The sequence below is a fragment of the Pleurodeles waltl genome, chromosome 3_1 (genome assembly GCF_031143425.1).
Source record: "Pleurodeles waltl isolate 20211129_DDA chromosome 3_1, aPleWal1.hap1.20221129, whole genome shotgun sequence".
NCBI classification, from domain to species: Eukaryota; Metazoa; Chordata; class Amphibia; order Caudata; family Salamandridae; genus Pleurodeles; species Pleurodeles waltl.
The window spans coordinates 71,286,601-71,311,705 of NC_090440.1; the positions used below are offsets into that span (position 1 = coordinate 71,286,601).

Below are 25,105 nucleotides of genomic sequence, written 5' to 3' on the forward strand. Positions count from 1 at the left end.
CCAAATGTGAGACATCAGTATTAGTCCCACAACAGTTTCTCAGTTCCTGAAAAGAATCCAAACCATTGTCAGCATGCAACAGAAAACAGTTTTTAATCACACAATAGCACCGCTCAGCAAGCCATTTACTTCTGGGATGATGCAACAAAGGTCTGATGTGTGTTGTTCAAAAAATATAATAAGTTAATCTGAGGTAAACTGAACCACATTAACATTGATAGTTTTATCAGGAACATCTTCTCTTCCAAGTGAACTGTCAAGGAACTCTGTCACCTTTTGCACTGTTGGTAGATGTATTCTTCCCTACTTTATCTTGTGAACACATTAAGTGGATCAATGATGATTAAATCTAGTCTTGCCCAAGCCTTTCCTGCACAGGCCTGAACTTTACTGTACTAGGAACAACAGTGACCTGAGATGTATTGCCAAAGGCGCACAACTTGTACTGTTGAAGGTAATGTTCAATTGGCATGTCAAGACCTGGCCACCAGAAGTTCTCCCTGATAATCCACTTTTTTGCTTTCATAGCAATATGTCCTTCATGTATTAAACTTACAAATCTGTCCCAAGAAAATCCACTGACAATCCTACTGCAGCATGGTAATGAGCAGCAACACACTCATCCAAATTCCTTGAATCAGGTCACCCCTTAACCATGCCCTTATCACACACTTCATCCTCCCTCAAGGCTTCTCCCTATTAACACCTAGCAGTAGACCCACTAGTAGAAGCTTTGCTCTCTATTACATAATATTGGGGTCCACTCCCCATAAGCTTTGTAAGGCAAACGCTGTAAATTATTCTTTCATATTCTCTCTCTGGAGCAGTATGGCTACAAGAACATGTTGGTTGTCATCTGTCACTACCGCACACCGATTGCATGTGCTAAAGGATTTAAGAGAATAATGTTAGAAACTTACTGTTTTAAAATGTTAAATTCCTTATCACATACTTTATCCCTTGATAGTTGTCATGTAAAGATGCAAAGTATTTCGAGTAAGGTTAACGTCTTTATTGAAGTACAATGCTGTTACCGAAGGCCCCTGTAGCAACTACCTGTCCTCAACATCCAGATTCTGTATGACCAAAGCACATTCTAACACAAAAGTACCAGCACATCTACCAGTAATAAATGCTGCGTCAATAAACTAAAAGCAGGCATACTTCCACAAACTATCTTCTGCTTCAGTCACTTAATCCTGTTGTAGAAATATTTGGGTGAAGAAATGATGGAATTATGCACTATACCTATAAACAAAAACCATTGAATAGAATATGGGTACATTAGCATATACTAGCTATTGGCATATCACACTAACCAGGTGTAATATAAATTTAAGGCACAGTGTATCACATGGCTACAAAACGGTGCAATCCTCCTGATCTTGGTCAGGCAACAGAAGGTCCATTTAAAGGGCAAATTTAGAGAGAAATGGAGATTCAGAGTTATTGGCAGTCGACCAAGACTTGTACCACTGAATTATAACTCAACACCTGACATGCAATATTCCCAATTTCACTGCCCCTGCATTAAGTGCCATCATTTATGCTCCTTCCTCTTATCTTCTGCGTCTTATCACCAAAAGCTAAGATCTCACATATTTACTTCTGTTATGTCCCTGAGTTCTGTTTTTGTTTTGCAGTTTTCAAGATTCATTCTCTGTTTCTCCAGTTTTCTTTTTCTTCCCCCTATTTGGGGTGAAGCTGGTCACTGAACTGCCAACCTCAAGAGTGCTGCTGTGTTCAACCCACAGCATTGAATTCACTTCCTAATCCCATTTGCAGTGATGCAGGATGCACTGCTGTTGCTTATTTGCCCCTGTCTCTTGCTGCCAATTGCAGGCAGGAGTAGTTCACCACACTTCCCTTGATGAGCTCATAGACAACACTTTTCTGCACCTCTTTTTTGCACAATTGAGAATCTCCTCTCTTTATAATTTCCTAATGAATCTCCTTGATGTGGAGTCTGTCTTGGCTTTGCACGTATTGATTTGTCTGTGAATCTTCTTGCTCTCAACCTTCATCACATGCAATGAAGGTGTCTATAAGGACTTTGAATCACCTTGAAATATCCTTGGTTGCTCTCTTTCCTGCTCTATCTCTGCTACACTAGTAGTGAGGCGTGAAGGTCTGACAAATTATTAGGTATTGTGGCGCTTTGTTTCATGCCTGATGATAGTCTGCAGCATTTGTGGATTGTTTTCTAGTATAGTTATTTCAGGCAAATGCTATAAAACATATATCACACACATACAGCTTGAGTCACAAACTGCATTCTGTAGCTTGTAAAGAAAAAGTTGGTTACATTTGGTAAACACCTTTTCTGGTAGGGACTAGCTGCAGATTTGTCTCTGTGTGAATTTCCCCAGTCAGACTGGATCACAAAACCTTTGATAGCAATTTTAGTAGGAGGCGTCATGTGACTTCACTGTGAATCCATCCTCCTCCAGATGTGACTTCGGGGGCCACTATAACTGCACCAACTCTGCATGCTGATGTCAGTTTTGTTCTGATCTCTGTCCATGCCGGGGAACGCGGAACCAATAGAATTCAGAATACCAGTGTGCAGATCTGTAAATTGGGATCACATTGATGGACTGTTGAAGTGCATTACACAAACCCGGGAGGGGGATGGGTTGATGAGGAATCTGGTTAGAGAGCAGTCTCTACCAGAAAAGGCATTACCAAAGTGAAGTAACTTGCTCTTCTGATAGAGACTTCTAACTACAAATTCTGCACTTTGTGAACCATAGTAGTACCTTCCCAGGTGGTGAGTCTGCGGAATGTCTCAGGCCAGTAAGTTCCAGAACGGATGGGGTGAAGTGCCCCTCCTGTAGGACCTGGCTGTCCAGGCAGTAGTACTTTGTGAATGTATGGAGGGACACCCAAATAGCCTGGCAAATGTCCAGAACTGGCACACCTGGAACCAGCACAGTGGTAACTGTCTTTGTCCTGTGGAATGAGCTTGCAAGCCTTTTGGGGAGCTGACTGCTAGCCAGCCCATTGCCAATGTTAATGCATAACGCAATCCATTGGCAGATGGTTCTCTTCTACACTACCTTTCCATTCTTGGTATCCGAGAAACCATAAAATGTTGGTTGTCCAATCAGTGACCTCTAGTCCGATCTGTTTAGAAACTAAGGGCCCTGTAAGGATACAGGTGGTGAAGCTGTACTTCCTTCTTGTGGTGGGTGGTAAGATGGTTGGCAGTGTGGGGGCAGAGCAGGCTAAAGTGGACCATAGAATGCCAGCAAGGTAATGGGTTTTCCTGTGTGAAAAGGTGTGACTACCTTCAACAGAATTGCCACTTTTTTTTGTCGGAGGACCAGTTTGTCCAGGAAGAATGACGTGTTGGGCTGCTGTACAAAAAAAGCCTGAGGTTTGCTCACTTGCCTGTGAGATGGAACGGCAAGGAAGAACACAGTGTTGATTGATCAATCTTTTTAAGAAACACACCCCAACAAGTGACTTGAAAAGGGTTGGTTGATCTGGCAAATGTAGAAAGACCGAATGATAACCCTTAACTCTTGCCACATCAAGGCCTTGCTGGGATATTGAGAGGGAGATCAAGAGAACATCAAACAACTGTGCATTCAAGGGTGGCATGCTACGGGAGATCAACCAAACCGCAAACTTCCCCCAGCGTCCTTTTTAAATAGGTTTGGTAGATGGACGCCTGGCTGCCAGTATGGCTCCAACCCCTTCGGGAGGAAGATCGAAACCCATCACCTGTTCAGTCTCCACACATGGAGGTGTTGGGATGTGCAAACCCTTGTTTAGATCCCAGCCCTGCTGCGGCCACAGGAGGTCCCCTCCCCTGAAGGGTCAGCCTGATCAAAGGACCACTGCTCATTGCTAGAAATTCACGTACCACACCCTTCCTGCCCAGTCTGGCGTGGGCTTAGTCTTTCTTGATCTTTTTCAGTACAGTACAGTACTTAGAGTGAAAGGGTTCCCGGAGAGAGAACTGCCTCGGGAACTCCAACAGGCAAACATTTTGAAAATGCACATTCTCTACAGTGGCAAACAGATCAAACCAGGGTTCTCCCGCACTGTTTTGAAAATGCTGTTCACCACCTTTGAGTGCAACTCCCATTTGTGATCCACTGGGTGTATCCTCCATATCGTTTTAAAAATCCTACCAGGTTGTTTGTTACTTCTACAATAACCCTTTGTTTAAGTTTGTTTTGATTACTTTAATTGTTTGGCTTTAGCACCGTGGACGAATTGCACTGTGGGGAATTTTATAATTGATCTCTTTTATTTTTTTTCTAATGTCCTACGGCAGTGGTTTCCAAACCAGGGGTCCGTGACACATTCCCAGGGGGTCCGTAGGCCTGGACCAACAGGAAGGCCCTTCTCCAGCAGGAGCCTCTGGACCATAACATGCGTGCCTTTATATTTATTGCTTCCTTAGTGAAATAGTTTTAAAAGCACTGCAGAGTTTCCTTGTACTTCTAGCAGGTTTCCGGCAAAATTAAGTGTCGAGATAACTAGTGATTAATGTACCTGCTGGAGAGAGATGGGAGTTTAGCCTAGTGGTAATTTTGACTCATTTAAGGTAGCATGGTTAATATGCCTGCTGCAAAGAACGTGTGTCATGCAAAGAACAGTATTTTATGTGCCTAGCACAGTGGATTACTGCTTTTGTCACAGAGATTCTTTTGTTTCTGAACAATTGCATATAATTATTAATACATAATTCAACATTGTTTTTACTTAAGGTGGGAATGTTTTTTTAATTTAAGCTTCAGAAAAATAATTTTAATGTAATATATTCCAAATAATTACATTTTCAGTTTAAATTAAGTTAGTTATGCTGTAGCGTATGTTTTATTTTGTTCTACATTTAAAATAAACACATGAAATCGATTTACATTATTATTTATTGTAAAATATTTGTACTATTTTTTGTAAAAGCTTAACAAACGTTTTTACTTTTTCCTATACTTTACCATAGGAAGATCTGTCCCTGCGGGTTTAGATTTGAATCATATGTGTTAATGTTCTATCATTGTCCGAGTGACCTCAGTTATGTGGATGTAAAGTTTGAGGTATTGGAAATAAAGCTAGTAAGTGGAGTAGTTCATCATTTGATTTTCACTTAGAACTGCAGGATTCTGTTGATCAAGGGCTGCACAGAAACAGTTGAAGCCATAGCAGTAGTTCTTTATCCAGATTAAACAAAATATAAAGCCTGCTAAACTGAGACAATCTGTTCCTCATCTTGCTGTGCAAGAAAAACCTTGGCAAACATCTTCACTATATATTGTCCTTTAGAAATTAACATTTTATCTGTAATTCTTAACAGATTAAAGACACAGACTTCAGCTTAATTGTTTTTTGTATTTTCCCTTTGAGGTCCATTACCCCTAAAACCACTGTAATGTTGATTCTAAAGTACAGATATTGGTACTGTCTGCTTTATACACACCATTATGTTATCCATGGATAGGTTGATCCAGCTGTGCCAGTTTTTCACTTTCAGGGTGTCCTGCCACTACAGAAACTTTCAGCCAGTGGTGGGGGAAAGGCAAGCGATATAAGCCCACTGTATAGAAAGTATAGTGGGTGTAGGTTTTCCATGGCCAACCAGCTGCATATGTGGGGTTGTTATTCGGCCATGTAGCTAGTTGTTGACAACTTCTGACTGTGAAATAAAGCAGTAGGATAATAACACCAGTATGTGAGATCTTTCTGCAACTATCCACTGGGGAGACCTTATTGCCTTCCCAGCTTTTGGTCTCGTCTGTTGAGCTATAGATCCCCAGTTATGTGAAGCATTCGGTCACAATGGTCACTTCAACCACAGCTAAGCTCTGGCTCTCGATACCCCATAGACTTCGATCTGCTGACCTTAAGGCCAGAAAATTTTCCATCTACATGGAGTGTCGGTATTACACGCTGAAAAGAATATCTGGGATTCTGGAGGTAGATAAGTAGGTTGTCTGCATTGAGCAAAACTTTGTAATGTGATCATACTATTCTGAAACGTATGTAGTGTTTCTCGCTTCATGTTGGTTATACAGAAGTTGTTAGATGATTAAATATTTAGTTTTAAAGTGCTGTAAAATATTCCCTATTAGTTTGAAAGCCCACTGTGATATTTCAGTTATGCTACCCAAGTTATTTTATATAAACTACATCCTGGAAGTTGAGGCCAGATACTCTCTGCTTGTCCAGGCATCAGTGATGGGCAGTGACTGCCTTGTATCTGACTAGCTGCTTGTGCCGTTTTTGTTCTAGAGATGCTGGACATAAGTGCCCTGTGGACAACGAGCTACTTTTGGAGAAATTTCTCTTCCCAGACAACTTTGCCAAACGGGAAATCTTGTCACTGACAGTAAAGTGTCCCAACAAAGGCTGTCTCCAGAAGATGGAACTGAGGCATCTAGAGGTGAGGGGGAATGTTTTCATATGAAATCTAAATGACTGATTTGCAATCAGCATATGTTTATTGTGCATCTCTTCATCCTTGTTCTTTAATGTTATAAAATCGAGTTGAGTTGAGCCCTGAAAGGTGGCAGTGTCCATTCGGCAGATTTCGGAAGTGGTAGTACGTTTTGGACAATCCACAGATGCTAGCACAAACTGGTGTCCCAAAGAATCGAAGTAGAGTACCCTCAAAGCAGTTTTCTTGTCCTAAGGGTCTATTGTCTTCACTTCCCGAGGTAAAGTGGATCTCGCCTGGCATGTGACCTCACTGACCCATGCTAAGTGGAATGAGCTGTTGTGTGATGGAGTCAAGAAATGGATGCACGGAAATGTGGAAAATCAATGGGAAACTGAAGGTGAACAGAAAGCAACCAAGTAAAGCATGTTTTGAGGCACATGAACACAAATCTAATTTAATAGAAATGCAAGTAAAAAGTGCTTGCTGTGGGAAGGGCCGCAAAAGGAATGACAAACAGGATGATTTGTTTAAGCCTATAGGATGGAATTCAAATTTTCACTAGTTTAAAAGAAAAAATAAACAAAATGCTATAGTTTAAATGTGTAAACATTAAGATGTTCGCACATTTGGTGTCCCATTGTGGATTTTCTTTGCCATCGTCTTGCAGAACTTAAAAAGGAGGAAGAAGAATATTGCATTATATCTAATGTAAGCCGAATAATCTTCACTTTGGTTGCATAAGCTGGGAAACAAAATGGAAAGCTTCTTGGTAGCAAATTGCTATTTGTTCCAAGGGTGAATTAAGGTTAATTGCAGTACTTTGATTTTCGTTTTATTGTTAATTGCTGTTTATGTAATGTATTGAGAACTTTTGCGACTTAGGGCCCGATTAAGAGTACGGCAGTCCTTGAACCCGCCATATCCATGCTGTCGGTCTGCCCACCACATCCTTGGCGGTCCGACCGGCAGATAAAGATGCTGGCGGTTGGAGCACCACAAGACCACCACCGCAATGATCTTGGATCCCGTGGCAGTGGTGGTGGGGAAAGCCGGGGTCAAGCGTGGCAGTGCCAATGTTGGCACCGCTGTGCTGATCACGCCGTGCCTTTCTGCTGGCCTTTTCATTGTAGGGACGCTGACCCCCAACCCTCTGGGGAGCAAGGCACTTTTTTTTCTGTAATTTTCATAAGTCCAGGAGTTTTCTGAAGAGTGACTCTGGAGGTACAGTATTTATACCCGGTGCCAGCATTTGAAGTTTGGGAATTCTCTTTACTACCCTCTCAACTGGTTCTGGGAAGTTCTTCCCTTCCCCTGTCAAGACTTTAAGAAGTCTGGAGTGACAAAAGACTAGTGTCAAGTTCTTTTGTGTGTGCTGGAGGCAAGCACTTTGAAGTGTAAATGGGGCAGGGCACAGCTCCACCCCCAGCCTTTCTGGTAGGATGGCTCATCCCCGGCACATATTCCCTTCTGTCACTGTCTGGGAAGCATACACATAACCCCAACAGCAGGATGAGACATTCACAGTCATGTGACCCAAGACACTGCCAGAAGGCACAAATGGTTAGAAGAAGAAAATGCCACCTTCCTAAAACTAGAATGTTTCAGAAATGTGGCTTAAAATCCAACTTTACCATTAAAGAGGATTTTAAATTACATTTATTTGAGACTAAATAGCATATCCCTAACTGACTTCAATCTAAAGTTAGCACTTATGAAATTTAATAAGGTAACCCAGTGTTAGTCAATTGGAGAGATAGGCCTTACAACCATGAAAAACAACTTTAGGACCTTTTCACTGCCAGGACACGTAAAACTTAAACGCACAAGTCCTATTCTTTGAATACAGTGCACCCTGCTCTGAGTCTTTAGGGCCTACCTTAGGGGGGTGGCTTATAGGTATTAAAAAGGAAGGTTCAGGCCTGGCAAAAGTTTTACTTTTCTAGGTCAAAAATGTAGCTTAAGACTGTACTACAGGCTGTGATGGTTGGCCAGAGACATGTTTTAAAAGGCTACTGCAGTGGGTGACACAATGAGCGCTGCAGGCCCTCTAGCATTTAGTTTATAGGCCCTTTGTACATTACTACCACCTACTAGAGACTAACAAGTAAATTAAATGTGCCAATTAGGTGTAAGCTAATCTTAACATGTTTTAATATAAAATCACAAGCACTTAAGCGCTAGTTAGCAGTGGGAAAGTGCACATAATCCTACAAACAAAAACAAATTCAGCAAATATGTGTGAAGGCAAAATGTTTGTGACAATTTCATGCCAAGGATAGCAGGTCCAACAATTTATAATTCAGTGTGTCATCTAGCTGGTGTAATTGCTCCTTGAAAGTCCGCCTGGCACCAATGCATGATCTTACAGGGAACACACACAAAAGACTAATATCTCAAGGGGGTACATGAGGACTTTGGCATAGATTTGTTTTGAAAAACCTTTAAAAATTCGTCCACCACTAGTACGTTGAACAAGCCCTGTTCAGGTGAGTATATGAAACAAGAGATAGTGCTGGCGTAGTTCTTCATTGTCTCTAAATTAAGGCTTTTCTCTGCTACATGGATGGCAAATTGCATAATCACTTAAATAGATTGCTGTGGTTGAAAGTCCCCAAGCCAACGCAAGAGGATTTCAGTACGTAATGAACAGAGAAATTTGGTAAGACGTGGGCTGATCTCTCTAATTTACCCCAGTGTTAGAGGCAAAGGAAGATCACTACTCATTAGGAAACACTCCGGTTCCATGGTCAGTGTAACCATTCTGTGGGGGCAATGAGGATCACATGCTCTTTGTGAGCTTGTATCAGATAATTAATGTTTTCATTAGTGGAACCAGAAGAAAAAAAATGAAATGTCCAGTTAGGAAACGTATTTCCCAAGGCAAATTTTAACAAACCGAACAGGCTACATCAAGCTCCCTAGTGAAAGTTAAATCTACGCCGAAGTGCCCCATCTGCAAAAAACATCACTGACATCTTTGGGTTGTTCTACCATTCATAGTGTTCAGAGGAAAAACTACTAAAAGTCCATATCCATGTTCTAGTTCTCCAGTAGAACAGCGGCTGACAGAACAATTTCTCTGTTTCTGACCCAGTGCCAGACCTTCCTAGCAAAGCAGTTGTGACCCTACTTCCCCTTTTTCGTTTTTTAGTAGAATAATGTGGATGTATTTTCTCTGTTGAATTGATACCCTCTGCAGCTGTAGAAGAATTACTTTTAAGCAGCCATAGAGGTTGATATGAATAGATTTCACCTAAGGGATCTACTGGGTATTAAATATGAGGCCTTCCAGGTGGGATTCCCATCTCTGAAGTGTGGCATCTGTGACCACCGTTAATTATGGCGAAGGTGACCCAGATCTCTTTTCCTGCCTTAGAACTGGTTCTATCCAAGGTGCAACATCCACTGTCGGCATCTCATAGCTAGATATGTTTGCGACACAAGTCAAATGCCACGAGGTATTGGCCATAAAAGTCTTAGAACTGTCAATTGACTCAGTTTCCTCCCAGATTCAGTATTGCCCTGTTCCACCACTGATTTAATGTGAAGTTCTGCATGAAATGTATAATGCCTAATTAACTTCTGTCTTAAATGTTTGTGCTCCACTATATTCCAGGCACTATAAGAAATCTAAATCCAACAATGGTCTGCTTAATGATGGCATAGCCAAAATACCTTGCATCAACTGGATAGTTCCTGCCATCATGATTACTCCTGTACAGCTAAACGTAAACTGGATATGGGAACTGCTGAATCTTCTTATTTCGTCCAGGTTTTTTTTATCAACCCTCATTATTTGGGCTTCCATTTATTATGCAGTTAGAAGGTTCGTCCCCCCACAGCCCAGTTTTTGCATTCAGGCAAAAATGGTAATCAATTTGCAAACTGCTTTGAGACACATTATGGACATCACCTATAAGAACATAACGCTTTCCTCTCTCCATCTTTTGACACCGATCCATCGCTCTTCCCAAACCTTTACAATTCTGTATTCATTTTGTTCTTTTGGAAGTTAACGACTTATTTTCCTTAATGAAAGCCAACATTCTCCTGGCTAAACTTCACAAGAACTCTCAATGTTACAGCACACTCCTGTGAGATCCTTGCTGAATGTTTCTTCATTATCCCACATTAATCCCCCAGAATCCAGACGGGTGCATATAATTTCGCTACTGAAATAACCTGGAGAATTCATCTGGTTAGAGACTGCTCTCAAACTTGCTCTACAAAGCTAAATTAGTAGAGCAGACCACATCAATGAACTTTCCAAGTCTGGAGAAACTCACATTCTCCTGCGCCTCATGCAGGTTGGCGTTTGGGCCGCTGCAGCACAAAGTCTGTAGTGTGGCACCCTTAGATGAGTTGTGCTGTTGCACGGACCAACATGTCCCAACTACATTGATTTTGTTGGACCTGTTGCATGTTTTGACACTAGATCTTCAGACACTGTTAGCTTGTCTGGGAGATGTCAGTGTCAAGGGCTCAAGCTTGCTTTGGCTTCAAGATTTTTTACCTTATAGAATGGTCTCTCACATCTTTTCTGTCTGAAGCCATGCCTCTTTTAGTTCTACAGGCCACTGCCTTGTCCTCATTGATTGTCCACCATTTATATGATTTCTCGTGTGTACCCTATACATTTTTTATCTGTAACCTGTTTATGATACTTAGATTGACTTGAAAATCACTGGAGCCTTAGGACAGTGGGCCATCACACTACATGATTGTCATAAAAAAGTCATGAATGTTCTGGAATCAGTTAAAGCTAAATGGGAACAAGACTGAAACAATTCTCACGTTTAGACCAACAGCTTTTTTAGGAGCTTCCTTTTTGTCCATGTCTGGGGATAAACCCTTGCAGTAACCATACTTAAACATTTAGGAGTCACTTATGATTGGTCTTTAACACTGATGAAGCAGGTTATCTTTCTTTTCTGTTTTTCACATATGGTTCAAATTTTAAATGCATATCTTGCTGCTAGTTTAGGTTATTGCAATGTTGCTTATCTTGAGCCACGTAAACATGGTTTGCATGTCCTGCAATTAGTTCTAATCTCAGTGCTAAGCTTACACTTAGACTTAAGAGAACTGATCATTGCCTACTATGACTTCCCTGCACTAGTTACCTGTGAAGCAAAGTGTGTTATTTAGATTTCTGTCTGGTTCATAAAGCCATTTTTGACTTCCTTGTTACTTCCTTGTCTAAAACAATTAGTTTCTATAAACTGAATAGCTGCTGAGAGTCGGAAAACTCTTTTCCCTGCATTAATTATCCCACAAAAAGGTTTGCCACTGTAACTTAAGTGGTAGAGCTTGTTGGATCACAGGAGCTGTTCATAGGAACGCTCTTTCATTGTTTCAGTGGTCTCAATCATCTCTTAACGTTTGGGAAAGACGTAGAGGCCTGGCTTTTTCTTTCCTCTCTTACGAAATCGGCAATGTGACTGCAGTACTTCTTGGTGTTAGCACTGGCACTGCTCCTCATTCCTTGATACTAGTTTTGGTGAACAATTGCACTTTAAAGAAACCAGAATAAATAAAATTAGTGATGTGACTAGTGACGTGTATGGCATCATGTGGAAAGCACTGGGAATGTTTTATGTCTATTTTGTATTCTGTAGCCCTGTCATACTTCCTGAATGTGTAGATGGGTTTTTTCAAGACAATGCAAGTAATGACTTCCACTCCTCTGAGGAGGACAGCAATCACGAAAGCAGGTCAAGTAGAACAAGAATGGCTAACAACCACACTTGGCTAAGATAAAATGTACATTTGTATCAATTTCCTGTAGATCAGTTCATCTGTTTGTGTCTTTAATTATGGTGGTAGGAAATTCTATTATCTGACAGTGGCTCCATAAAATCACTGGTTGGATGCCAGGGAAGAGTTCAGATCAGGCGTTTTGTGTTTTACTCTAAAGTCCCCTCTGACCTCTAGAAATAAGTAGAATTGCCAAGTAGAGAGTATACTTAAGTGTAGAGACTTTAGCATGAGGCACATATTTAAATATGCATTCTGGCTTTTAGATGTTTTGAAAGTTCCTTTTTAGGTCGAGCACAAGTGCTCTGGCCTGTTGTAATCTATCTGTGGGCTTTTAACCATGCCCATCACTTTCACTCGTTCAAGGGCTTGCCTTTTAAAAATCCTTTGTTATCATCGTAAATGCTTTGTTTGTCCATGCTTGGGGCAGTTTTGTTACCGCCTTGGCCATCGACCATGTTACATGGATAATAGCAATTTTGCCAATATGTTTGACTGCGAGCAAACTTCATTTACCTTTTGTGTCTCTCCTCCGCGCTCATGCTCATGGCGCTTTGAATCCGCTTGCTTATGTCAACTGTTTTACTTTTCATTTTTAATTTATGTGGCAAGAAAAGTCCAGTTAGGAATTTACAATGCTAACACCTCTAACTCGAGCAAACATGAGACCCGTTGCATTGCAAATGCTTGTTTAATAGACTAGTTGAGTTGTGGCCTTATGCTAGTAGTGGCCTTTAGACTTTGTAATGTTACCTCCAACGTCCCACAAGAACTCGGAGACTCATTGTCGAAGAACAACCCTTGAACAGCCAATATAGTGACATGTTTTGTTAGTGAGATTGAACCATTGCGCCTTATACTTAACAAGATGTGCATGTAATGTAGCTGTCAGACTTTCGAAGGTCTTACTTTTATCTTTGATTGATATTGATTAATAACTTGAGAATATTCTTGAAATTCCTAAACTAATTTCAGGTGAAGGTTGTAATTGGTAACTTATATGAAGACTGCAGAGAAAGATCTTTCTGAGAGTTGTATTTAAAATATTTAAAGCCTTGGTGGATAATTTCATCATGAAGCTAAATTCTGGCCTGAGTATCAGGGTTCCAAAGAGCAATTTAAATTAAATGGCATTTGGATTACTGATCTTTGGAGAAGTACTTTGAAACATATCCTGAAATGTTGGCAACCGCCTTGAAAGTTATTGGTGTAACTATGGTGATATTTTGTTTTCTAGCATACAAATTCTGATGGATGGGAGAAATAATGGATGTGCTGTCCACACTGCTTCTCCGGTGACCCAATGTTTTCCTTCACTGCATCCATTGTTTTCATTTTGGTGCACATTTTTATGACATGCTTTGATTCTACACAGAAATAGTGCTTCTGAGTACTGTGATTTGTTTTTTTATGTATTTCAATATTAAACACCACCAGTAAAACCTAAGACTTTTTACCCAAGTTGTTTCTTCAATTGGGCTGCAAAATGCAACATTTAGTGTCACTAGCTTACCTTTGGTTCTTTTGCTTTGCTGAAGCCGCCGGTGTGGAAGCTTAGCGCTAGTCATTCTAGAAATGAGGATTAGCTCAAAGATATATTTAGTGTAGAACATTCTCTGGAGGGAGGAGTTACTTTAAATGCTATTGACCTGAATTTTACCTCATTGTGACAGAAAGATGCCTTTCATAAAACAAAGTGCTTATCTTATATTTTATGTATTACCTCCCTCGGATCCTTGAGATGTTGTGTTATCCACAAAGAATTTGATTTCTTTCATTTAGCTCAGTGTGCTGCCATAGTTTATAGTAGGGCTGAAGATGTATGAAGCGCCCTCTCTAACCACCCTTCCTCCAACTCATATCTTCTCCACTATATCTATAGCATTCTACCAACCACCCAAAGTCCATCCCTTGTTATGTCATAAATATATTTTAAAAAAGCCAGGCCTTTGCAGCATTCATTTTCTCGCGAGTAGTTTACGTTTTGGAATACTTTACCTCTCATTATTGATCCTTCTAACTCCTAGAGAAAGCTTTCTCAAACTCTTAAAAGAGCTTGGAATGTGTGAGATGGCCTCAAATTCTTTCACTCGTATTTCGCCTTTCCTTGATTTAATGCATTAGCCATGTTGAAATGCTCATCTAGTGCAGCACTGTAATATCTGAATTTTGAAGTTTCAGCTGTGTAGCCACGTAATGTGACACTTTATCAGAGCAGCAAAAACATTTAACTATTTTGTGTTGTTAATGTAAAGAGTGTACCGTTGGTCAGCATTTAAGCCTTCCTGTGCTCGTTTGAATAATTCATGTTTGCAAACTGTTACAGATGCTCAGTGTCTTGTGTTGATACTTTTTTGTAGAAGTTTGCCAAACTGAGATATTATTCAGTATATCTAGCCAAGTATCTGCTTTGTAAAGGTGGCATCTTGGCTGCAACACTAATCTAATCTTGGTGGTCTCACAAATTGAACAAGGCAGGAGGCTCGTTTATATCCATCCCCATACACTCCACCTGTCCAAACTGCTCTTTGAACTCATCCATGCATGACTATCCAGATGCATCCTTACTGTTTTCTATTCCTTTCCATAGCCTGTTGCTTCCAGTTCCTGGACATGTCCATTTCTTCGAAAGCCTCCTTGCTGCCCATTTATCATCATCCTTATTCCTGTGCCCGCCCAATTCTAATTCATTCATTTCCACCCACTGCTAATGCCCTTTTCTGACTAGTTCTATGTAACCAATTCTCACATGAACTCGTAGTAAAATTATTTGTATGTTAAATATTATTGTACATTCATTTTATATAAATGTATTTTAAATGTAGAACAGAGTAAAACAATTGCTACTGTACTATATACCGAATTTTGAATTACATTTTTAATGTAAATGTTAAGTAAACATTTTTTTTTGAAGGTCAAATTAAAAAATATTCACCTAAAGCAGTGGTTCCCAAACTTTTGATTTCTGTGGACCCCCACTTTAACATTAATGGAACCCAGGGACCCCCACTGAATCATCATGGGAATCCGGGGACCCCCGCCTGAGTCATTACTGGAAGCTGGGGACCTAATTTATCAATATTTGTAAATATTTTTTAATTTTCTAGGCTCTCGCGGACCCCCTGAGAAGGCTTCGCGGACCCCCAGGGGTCCCCGGACCACAGTTTGGGAACCACTGACCTAAAGTAAAAAAATATTTTGTTCCTACTAAATAATAATGATTAAACGTGATGTATAAAGTTCATTAAAAGTAATTTAATTATTTTTTAAAACAACGTTAGAATAATTCATACATTCAAAAAAAGTTGCCAAAATATTTTGTCATTAAATGTTTTATTTTTAAGTTGTTGTAACGTTAAAATATTAAATATTTTTATCCAATTAAATAATTTAGTTTAACATTATTTTCTATAAGTTTTTATTTTAAGACTCTGTCACAGTTATTTTCTATGGAAGAGTGTTGTAGTCCCAGTGGTTGGCCCTGTGTGGTTCTGGACTTATTCCATTTTTGAGCTGGAGTAGTTTACTACTGGTTTGGGTCCTTTTATGGCTGTAGTAACTTTAGTTAGTGCAGTTTGTGAACATGAGTGCTTTTGTGAATGGAAGTCTGTCACTCCATAGACTTCCCTAAACCTCTCTTTACTCCATAAATCCCTTTCCTGCAGTAAAAAGCAAGCCCCTTTTTTCAGTCACTTCCCTCTGTCCCTCCTACATGTACTGCTAAGTAGTACATTTACTTATATGAGAATATCCCCATAGAAAAAAAACGAGAGGTGAAGATTTACACAAGTAGGTTTGTGAATAGCATTTCCTAGTGATGTTGTAGTACTACTCTAGTACCAGTGACGTAATATAAAATACAGTTTGCGACTAGCTCCCCCTATTTTTCTTTGTCTTTCAAGTGTTTATGCTTTTCACCCATTTGCAACTCTTTTTTGTGTAGGCACATCAAGCACTTTGTGAGTATGCCTGCGTGGAATGCCTACAGTGCCAGCAGTCCTTACAGAAGTCTCACCTTGAAGGCCATGTCTTACTCGAGTGTCCAAGACGGCAGGTTCTCTGCGAAAACTGTCACATGAGCATAGCTTACGAAGAAAAGTGGGTAAGTATACCTTCTGCCCTCAGATAAAAACTGTGCAGCGATGACAGTCAGGGAATGACAATGCTCTCTCTAAATTTAACAAGTGATTTTATTTTTTTGTAGGAGTAAAACAGACATGCACAAACTGTCACAGTGACTCTGATCTGTTGTCGTACCGTTGTCCCTGTAGCCAGACTCATCAGCTAGGTGTAGCAATGTGGCATAAGAGCATCCCTACCATCACCTCATGGTCTATGCCTTCTCAATCGGACCAGAAGTGTTTTTATCAAGGGGTATGATGTCCAGCTCAAGTCCTTGTCAACATGCAGCAAACTACGTGCCTCCTTCATGCATTGTTTTTCATCAGTGGAATCTCAAGTGAACCCCAGATTGGTGGAAGCCTGCTAAGTTTTATGGGAATTGCTCATTATGGAGATAAATTATGGTGCAACCCTCCGCGTCGTAAGTAATTCCCCTTCCAATTTAAACAAATACAAAATAACATGACACCAATGCAGAAGAACCAGATTCCAAGAGGAGGAACTTTGTCATTTTGTTTTGGCTCGGGCAAATGACAGCACACTGAAGTCTGTAAATCATGTTGCTACCTCAAAGCCACGGCCCTCAAACATAGGAGGGCTGTTTACAGGGCAGGATAGGCTGCCAGACAAACCATGGCCTTGTATAGCCTCATCCTAGCTGGAACCACCTGCAATATGGGCAAGCTTTGACTTCTTACCAGGGCTGATTTTGGCTTCCAATCCAGCCTAGGTCACAGCTCTGGATTTCCCTCATCTCTCAGAATATCTGCCCCTCTTAGGCCTCGAAAAATCATAAACATTTTACTAGATCTGCAAGTCAAGTAACTTGAAAAATCGACTCGACCTGACTGTAATGAAAATTGACTCGTAACCATCAAATTGTGGTTCGGCAATTATTTTATTTTACAGTCGTCTTTTTCTTCATTCTCACACGAGTGCACTTTCAAATATGTGAGTACAGCATGTCTGCTGTTAAAAAAAAAAAAAAAAAAAAAAAAAAGTTTGATTAAATAGGCTAAACGTTTGCTCCATGTATAGTAAGAATCTAGCCCACATATTGGGTACACATGACCAATGACTTTCTTCTTAGTTTACTAATAGCTTTGCCACCGGGGCAGGAGTATTTCTCAGTTTGTTTAAATGCTCATTTTTAATAAATATAGTACTAAAGCATGATGTGGTAGTGCATGGTCATTAAATTGCCTAGAAATGTCCAAAAATCATCACACTAACTTGCAGCTTTACTGATAAAAATATATAATGTACTAACAATAATCTGTGAAAATTGGGTTTCAGAAAACATATTTATATTTTGCACATCACCAAGTAATGTGTTCTGAAATGTTTACATCCTATTAAAATATTTTTCCTTCACACAGAAGTACAAAAAATGGGCTTTCTCAAGTATTGAAATATATTTTGAAATGTTTGTACAGTTGATTTAGTTATGTAAATGTGTGCTATGAAAAACCTGACACCCTACAGCCTTTCATTTTACACTCTTTGTACAGCAGGTCAGATAGTTCACCTTACATAATCCTGAAACTCTGCAGTCAGAACGAAAAGTAATTGTAAAAAGACAAACTGACTTTTGACTGCTGTCTCTGAAGAAAGAGCAAATGTGACATGATAAGAACAAGAATTAAAGGTGTCTTTATTGCTACTTCACTTTCTGACTGAACAGAAAACCTGTTTTTTTGCAGCTTGCTAGAAGGGGTGAGTAGGTTGTAAAAATTGCTTAACCCAATACAGTATGACTCGCCATACCGAGTGGTTGAATAGATTTTTTGAGGCCTGATTCTTTTTCCTCTTACCTTGCTTGGTGGTTGGCCTGCTGACTAGACCATATGATACTCAGACTAGTTTATTTCTCGGGCCCAGGTCAGTAGTATTGGACATGTTGCAGTTATGCATCTTCCAAGGGATCGTGAACATCCTTTTTCAGTCTGAGTAAGGCATGTTCTCTTTGATCCCTACAACTTGTCTGTCGCTGTATTCAGCTGATAACATAATGTACAAAATCCTACTTTGATAAAGGCCTTTCAAAAAACTTGGATGCTCTCTTCATCCCTTTTCGATGTAGGTCAGGCAGTCATTGTGCACGCAAGCATTCCATATTGAGGCCTAAGCAGCATATTGTACAATAAAGTTACCCATGCATCTTCTCCCTGCAAGAGTCATGATAGACAAGTAGCCATGTAAACCAAGTCAAACTGTACTTTGATGGTCAGGTGACGGCGTGGGACAGTTTGCTTTGCGTGCTGGTTGTCTCCTGTTATCAGTCTGATGTCTGGCTAGATCATGTTTCTTCTCTTCTGATGATCACGTGATAGCGTGAGATACATAACCATCTGTTCCAGTGATATGGTGATCATGTTGGACAGTTTATCTGTATTCAGACTATCTGGTGCCTGTGAAATAAGTCACCTTTACAACTGATGTCTGGTGACCACGAGGTACAAAGAATCCACTCTTTCTATGACCAAGTTGTTGCACTGGGCGGATCGCCCTCTGATCTGGCAGTCAGTTGATCGTGCGGGGAAATTCACCTTTGATTCTAATGGTCAGGAGACTAAGGAGGACAACTCGCCTTCGGGTTTGGTGCTCTGGTGACCAAGGGTGTCTGACCACTTTCGGTCACAATTACCAGGTGGAAGAGATCATACCCCGATGTGGTGTGCCGGCCATTGTGTCGGACAATTGACTATCTGCGCTGATGGTCAGGCCCCAAGTGGAACAAAGTACTCTCTATTTTTATAGCCAGTTGATGTATAGGAACAGATAGTCTTCGTTTCTGATGCTCAGGTAAGCAGATGAACTAACTTATCTTTAGTAGTGATGGCCAGGCAGCTGGATAAGTCAACCAGCTTTCGATATGTAAATGACACTACAACACCTCAGTGAAAAAAATGAACCCGCTGCAAAGATGGGTGCAGTTTTGAATGCTGGCAGGGCTGACTTTTCATGTTTTTATTTTATTTTTCATTGTGTACCATTCAGGTGGGTGATACAAGCCATTCTATTGCATTATGTAGATACTCTTTGTAGTTTTAGTGTTAGGAAGGAAAACTCTTTTTTTTAGCATTATGAATTTTGGTATTAGTGATACGTGTATTATCACTATCATTTTTATATATCATTTTGTTATATGTGTGACGACTAGTGCCGATCCTATTGTCACTATATTTGTAGTGGGGATAGTGTTGGTATTACTAACCCTGGACTAAGTTGTCTTTTAGTGTGGTGATCACAGACTTAAGTGGCATATTTCCACCTCCTGTCGTTTAAAGTCATCAACCAGCTCCCTTCTTCTTTTCCTCTAACGCAAACACCTTTCACACTGCGTACCGCAACGAAAGGCGCAGGGCAGGGTTTCGTGGAACAGAGTACATGTGTTAATAAGTGGAAGTCACTGAAGCAGTTGTAGTGTGTGTGTTCCTCCCATGTGTTTTACTGTTGACATGTCTAAGGTGCCGTCTATTATCGACCATGCATAACCCGCCTTCTAGCATCAACAGTGCCATAGTGCACCTTCTCTTCTGAGCAGCACATATAAAGAGACACACCATTTAATGCAAATGCTCAATTACAAACCAATCTCATGATTCTTGGTCCTTAAAATAAAGAACAAAAATATGATCCTCTAGACCTTTTTTTTTTTTTTTTTTTGTTTTTTTTGTTTAGATTAGCGAAATTAAAAGGAGACTCTATTTTCCTGGCACAGCATTTTAACCATTATTGGCCTGAATCATTTGCATGGCCGATCTTCTTTTTTAGTTTAAATTAGTGCAAGGATACCAGTTTCGGCGCCTAGCTGTAGATCTCAGTCAGCTCAGATTCAATGTTCCATTGTGCTTTTGTAGGTCAGGTATAATGTAAAACCTGTTGCTTTCTTTATGTGGTCACCAGAAAAAGAGCTTTTAAAAGCAATACTAGGAGAGGCTTAGGCTCTTCCCTCTCATTGAGCTTGCTATCTGCAAGCGTTTGACTGGCCATAAAGTCTGTACTTCCACTGCAGAAGAGTGCTTATGCTCAGTACAGTAGGTTTGTGTTAGTTATGATAACAAGCCAATGATAAAGGACGTAGGCCTGATTGGTCCATTGGAAAAATGTGTCAGATGCTATGCTTTTGATCTGTCTATTATTAAACGTTATGGCAAAGGCCTTATGCCTGACTTGTTTATTGTGAAAAGAATGTCCTAGATTGTGCTGCCAGGCCATTCACTAGCCACTTACTGTTCCACATCTCACACTGCCACTGATTCTAAATTAGACAGCCTTGTGGAATTGTTGTGGTCCGGTTATCCATTCTAAGCTGGGCACTAAATTTAGAAGCAGCAGGTCTGCCACCTTGTCTCAGTATAACAATGTTGTTCTTTGCACAATACCATTCCAAGGTGGCCACTCGTCGTGATGTTTACTTAGCAGCTATCATATAATGTTATTGTACGTAGTGGTTCATTGGTTTATCGTTCCAAGGTGGCCACGTTTGCCTCTGAACTTGATGATGCCGTGTTGAAACTTAAAACAATGATACATTGTGCACCTTACCTTTTCAGTTTGCTATCCTGCTCTGTTTAACTTTTTTTTTTTTTTTTTTAAACGTAACCTTTTGTTGAAAGCATACGCCCACCACAAATATATAGCACCATTTTTCCTTTTTTCTGCTTTTATTATTTTGTTGACTCTTGCATACACTTGTGGGGTTTGTGTGTGTGTGTGTGTGTGTGTGTGTAATTGCAGATAGACGGATCTTGAATGCAAGCGCTAGTGAGTGGGTAATTGAATGGATGCATGAACGTGAAGATAAGCCAAAACGCAGGTATGATGGGGTTTTGAGCACCTAAACTCACCAGTGACTGAAGAAGCACTTTCAGATATATGCTATGCAAATGCTTATTATTCCATTCTTTGGTTGTCCAAATGTCATATCAACAACATCTTCGATAATAGCAAGAATGACTATCGAACAAATTTTACTCCAATGTAACACACCATTATGGCTGGTATTTTACAATGTACATGCTAGTAATATTTGTGATAGTACATTAAATCTCTGTTGGTTTAGCAGACTGCCATATGGTACTCCTAGCCGAAATGGGACAATGAGATTTAAGCAATTGGGCAGGTGTCATTTATTCATTTTTATTTATGAATTTACAAACAAATGGGAAAAGAGTGAATGCAAACTGATTGCACTATGTTTAGAGGCTTCTCCCAGGTAGCTGGCACATAATAATAGAGGCTTCTATTGCTGTTAAACAGATGAGATGCGGATAAGGCAAATGGTTGACCAAAACCCCATGGTAGGCTATCTTTGCAATGTCTGAAAAAGTTTCTTTCTAGCCACAGAAACGCATCAGGTTTGGTTGCTCCGTTTGTAGGTACATCATGAAATCTGTGTAATAATGTACATGGTATTTTATGTCTGACATTGGAGTTGATTGTGAATTAAAATCTTTTTTTTTTTTTCTTTTTGTTTTACTGTAAATATAGGAACACGACCAGAACTGCCCACTGGCCTATGTGAAATGTGAATATTGCACCATTGATCTCATCCGAGAACAGGTAGGGCTGCTTGAAAAACGTTCTTTTTGTGTGTTCCTCCCTGGGCTTTGATACACCACACTTCGCAAGATATGGCAGAGTGGCCATCATGTAACTGAAATAAAGCAATGGTTCTCTTTGAATTTCATTCCCCCTTCACAGCTCATTGGAATACCACTGATAGTAATTGACACTATGGTATAGATACAAATAACTATGTAAGGAAAACGTGGTGTGAAAATGATCAAAAAACAACATGTACACATTAGTATGTTGACTTGCACTGCATCCCCTCTTCTCTGATGCTGCTTAAACTTTAATGTATTTAAAATTATATACATTTGTGCCTTGGCACCGTCATACCTTGAGTACTGAACAACATGCCACGGATGCCCACAAATTGCCTAAAATGATCACCATTGTGTCAGGGCCAACATTTTACCATGGGTGGGCAGTGAGTATACACATATGTAAGCCCAGAGTTTGCCCAAAATGACTAATATTATGCTAAGCTACCATTTTACGGGGGTGCAGGGCATGGACGTCATTTAGGCTTCGGCAGGAGTTGCAGCTGCAACCCTTGGCTTGCCCCTTGCGACCCCTAGCATTGCCTTTGCAACCACTGGCCTCAGGGAGGCCAGGATCCCAGGGCCAGCTCGTCCTTAGAAATGTAGCTCGGGACTGCACTTTCCTTGTTTTCTGTCATTTTTTTGTGCACTAATATCGATTAATGTTACATTATTCTTTATTAGTCTAATTCAAAAAATAGAGAAGAATTAGTTGGATTATGATTCTCCCAGTCCGTTGAGCTAAACAACAAATGCTTTTAAATGTATGTTGTGCGCATGCTTGCGGGTGATAGTACGTTTGTGAGAGTCAACGTGTGTGCGTGTGAATGCGTGTGTATGTGTAAGCCTGTATGTAGGGATGAAAGTACATGTGAAATGGTTTGTGATGTCACTTCTGCAACCCCTGCTCTTTTGGTGAATCAACCCCTATGTTGCAGGGATGATCATTATCCCGTGGCTCCTCTCAGGTTTCTAAGAATTACCATCATTCTGTCTAGCACAGCATGTTGAGGCTTTATCCAATGGGATACACACAAGCTGGTAATACTCCTTTGCGCCAGGCTGTAGGAAAGTACCCTCTTTTTTGGCAAGGTTACCCCCATTTTCTGCCTGTTGTCAGTGTGTTTGACTGTGTCTATTGGGGTCCTGTTAACCAGTACCCTAGTAGTTTTGCTCTCTCCTGTGCATTTTAACTTTTTCTTCCAACAATTAGCATACTGGTCCCCCCATGTAAGTCCCTCGTATATGGTACCTAGGTACCCAGGGCATTGGAGTTCCAGGGGATCCTATGGGCTGCAGCAGTTATTCTGCCACCTATAGAGAGCCCATGCAAAGGGTTCTGCAGGCCTGCCATTGCAGTCTGTGTGAAACAGGTGCATGCATCTGTTTCGAATACAGGTCACTGCACCAGGTCACTGTAAGTCACTCTTATAGTAGGCCCTCTCAGCCCAGAGGGCAGGATGCAGGCTGTGTGTGAGGGAACCCCTGCAATAGCAGAGGTGCCCCCACAAACTCCATATCCATTTTCCTGGACTTTGTGAGGGACGCCATTCTACGCGTGTACTGGACATAGGTCACTACCTATGGACAGCTACATAATTGTAACTCCGAACCTGGGCATGTTTGGCATCAGCCATGTTGGAATCATACCCCACAGTTGTTGCAAGTATTGGAAGTATGATTCCATGCACTCTGTGGGCTCCTTAGAGGACCCCCAGCATTGCTACCACCAGTCTTACAGGGTTTTCCTGGCAGCCCAGCTGCTGCCACCCCTCGGACAGGTTTCTACCCTCCTTCCTTCCTGGGCTTGATCAGATCAAGCAGAAGAACAAAGGATTTCCTTTGGGAGAGAGAGGTAACACCCCCTCTCCCTTTGGAAATAGGTGTGACCGGCTTGGGTTGGTTAGCCTCCCCAAGCACTGGTTTGCTTTGAAGCGCTCATTTGGTGCCCTCTGTGCATAAACATGTCCACACCGGTTCAGGGACCCACAGTCCCTGCTCTGGCGCAAAACTCTACAATGGAAAGGGGAGTGACCACTCCCCGGTCCATCATCACCACCACTCCTCCAGAGGGTCCCTGGGCACTGCCATCTTGTTTCCCAGGTTGGCAGGGCACTCTGGGAGCATCAGAGTGGCTGTGCCAGGCAGGTGACATTAGATCCCCCTCCCAATAGGTGCTTACCTGGTTAGGTGACAAACCCCCCCTTTTAGGGCAATTTAGGGTCTCTGTCTTGGGTGGGTCCTCAGGATTCCTCTGCAACCTCCACCTCGACTTCTGGCCACTGGAACCGCAACTGAACCCTCTAGGAACCGACAAACCCTGCTACAATGAAGAAGCCTCTTCTGCAACTTTGTTTCCACGTCTCCTGCCAGCTTTGCAACATTTCCTGAGCCGTGCATCCTCAGAAGACTGCATCACTTCAGCCTGCACAAGAAGAAGGAATCTCCCTTGGAGTGAAGGAGTCACTCCCCTACAGGCATCTACAGCAAGCGACGACTGGCTGCGCGGATCTCCCCTCATCTTGACCTGTGTGGATCCTGCATCACCGGTGGTGGTCAGGAGTAGTCCTCTTGGTCCTCTCTGCCAACTGTCCAACTTTGTTGGAGGTAAGCCCTTGCCTTCCCACGCAGGACAGTACCCCCGTGCACTGCGTCTCTTGCAGCTGCGAAGGCTTGTTTGCATCTCCTCCACGGGATCTTCAGGTGACTTGTAGCTTCAGCCCCCAGCTCTCCTTCCTGCAAAGCACAGCCTCCTGCATGGTTCTCCGGCATCCTGGGATCTTCTCTTGTAGTGCTGCGTTGGCTTATTCTGTGACTCCTGTGTCTCTGTCCTGTGGGACTCCTGCAAATGCTGCCTCTACTCCTGTGGACTCTCTGCGACGCTGCGGATCCCCTGTGACTCCCCCTTCTGGGTTGAGTCCTCATGGGCATTGCTGGTTCCTGGCAGCACCCCTTTTTCTACTGACCGCGAGTCTACCTTTGCCAATGCTTACACAGACACACACATGCAAATGCATACATGAATGTGCAAACACACAGTATTGAAGAACTAACTCCTTTTTTTTTTTTTTTTTTAATGTATTTTATTAATCTAACTTTTAAACAGGAAACACAGCCTATAAGGACAACAATGTACTCAACAATGATAAAAGAAAATACAAAGAAAATCACAAGTGGCTGCTTGCACATATCCCCCCCAACCCACCTACCACCAATT

At 41.2% G+C, this 25,105-nt stretch overlaps 1 protein-coding gene across 2 annotated transcripts in view; it reads left to right on the forward strand.

The window, feature by feature from the left end:
- Nucleotides 1–25,105, forward strand: part of TRAF6 (TNF receptor associated factor 6) — a 120,999-nt gene that overhangs the window by 59,680 nt on the left and 36,214 nt on the right. For both annotated transcript variants that reach the window (XM_069221820.1, XM_069221821.1), the window contains exons 3-5: nucleotides 6,247–6,397; nucleotides 16,095–16,253; nucleotides 21,770–21,841. In XM_069221820.1, coding sequence (XP_069077921.1) covers nucleotides 6,247–6,397; nucleotides 16,095–16,253; nucleotides 21,770–21,841 — 382 coding nt within the window. The remainder of the gene's footprint in view (nucleotides 1–6,246; nucleotides 6,398–16,094; nucleotides 16,254–21,769; nucleotides 21,842–25,105) is intronic.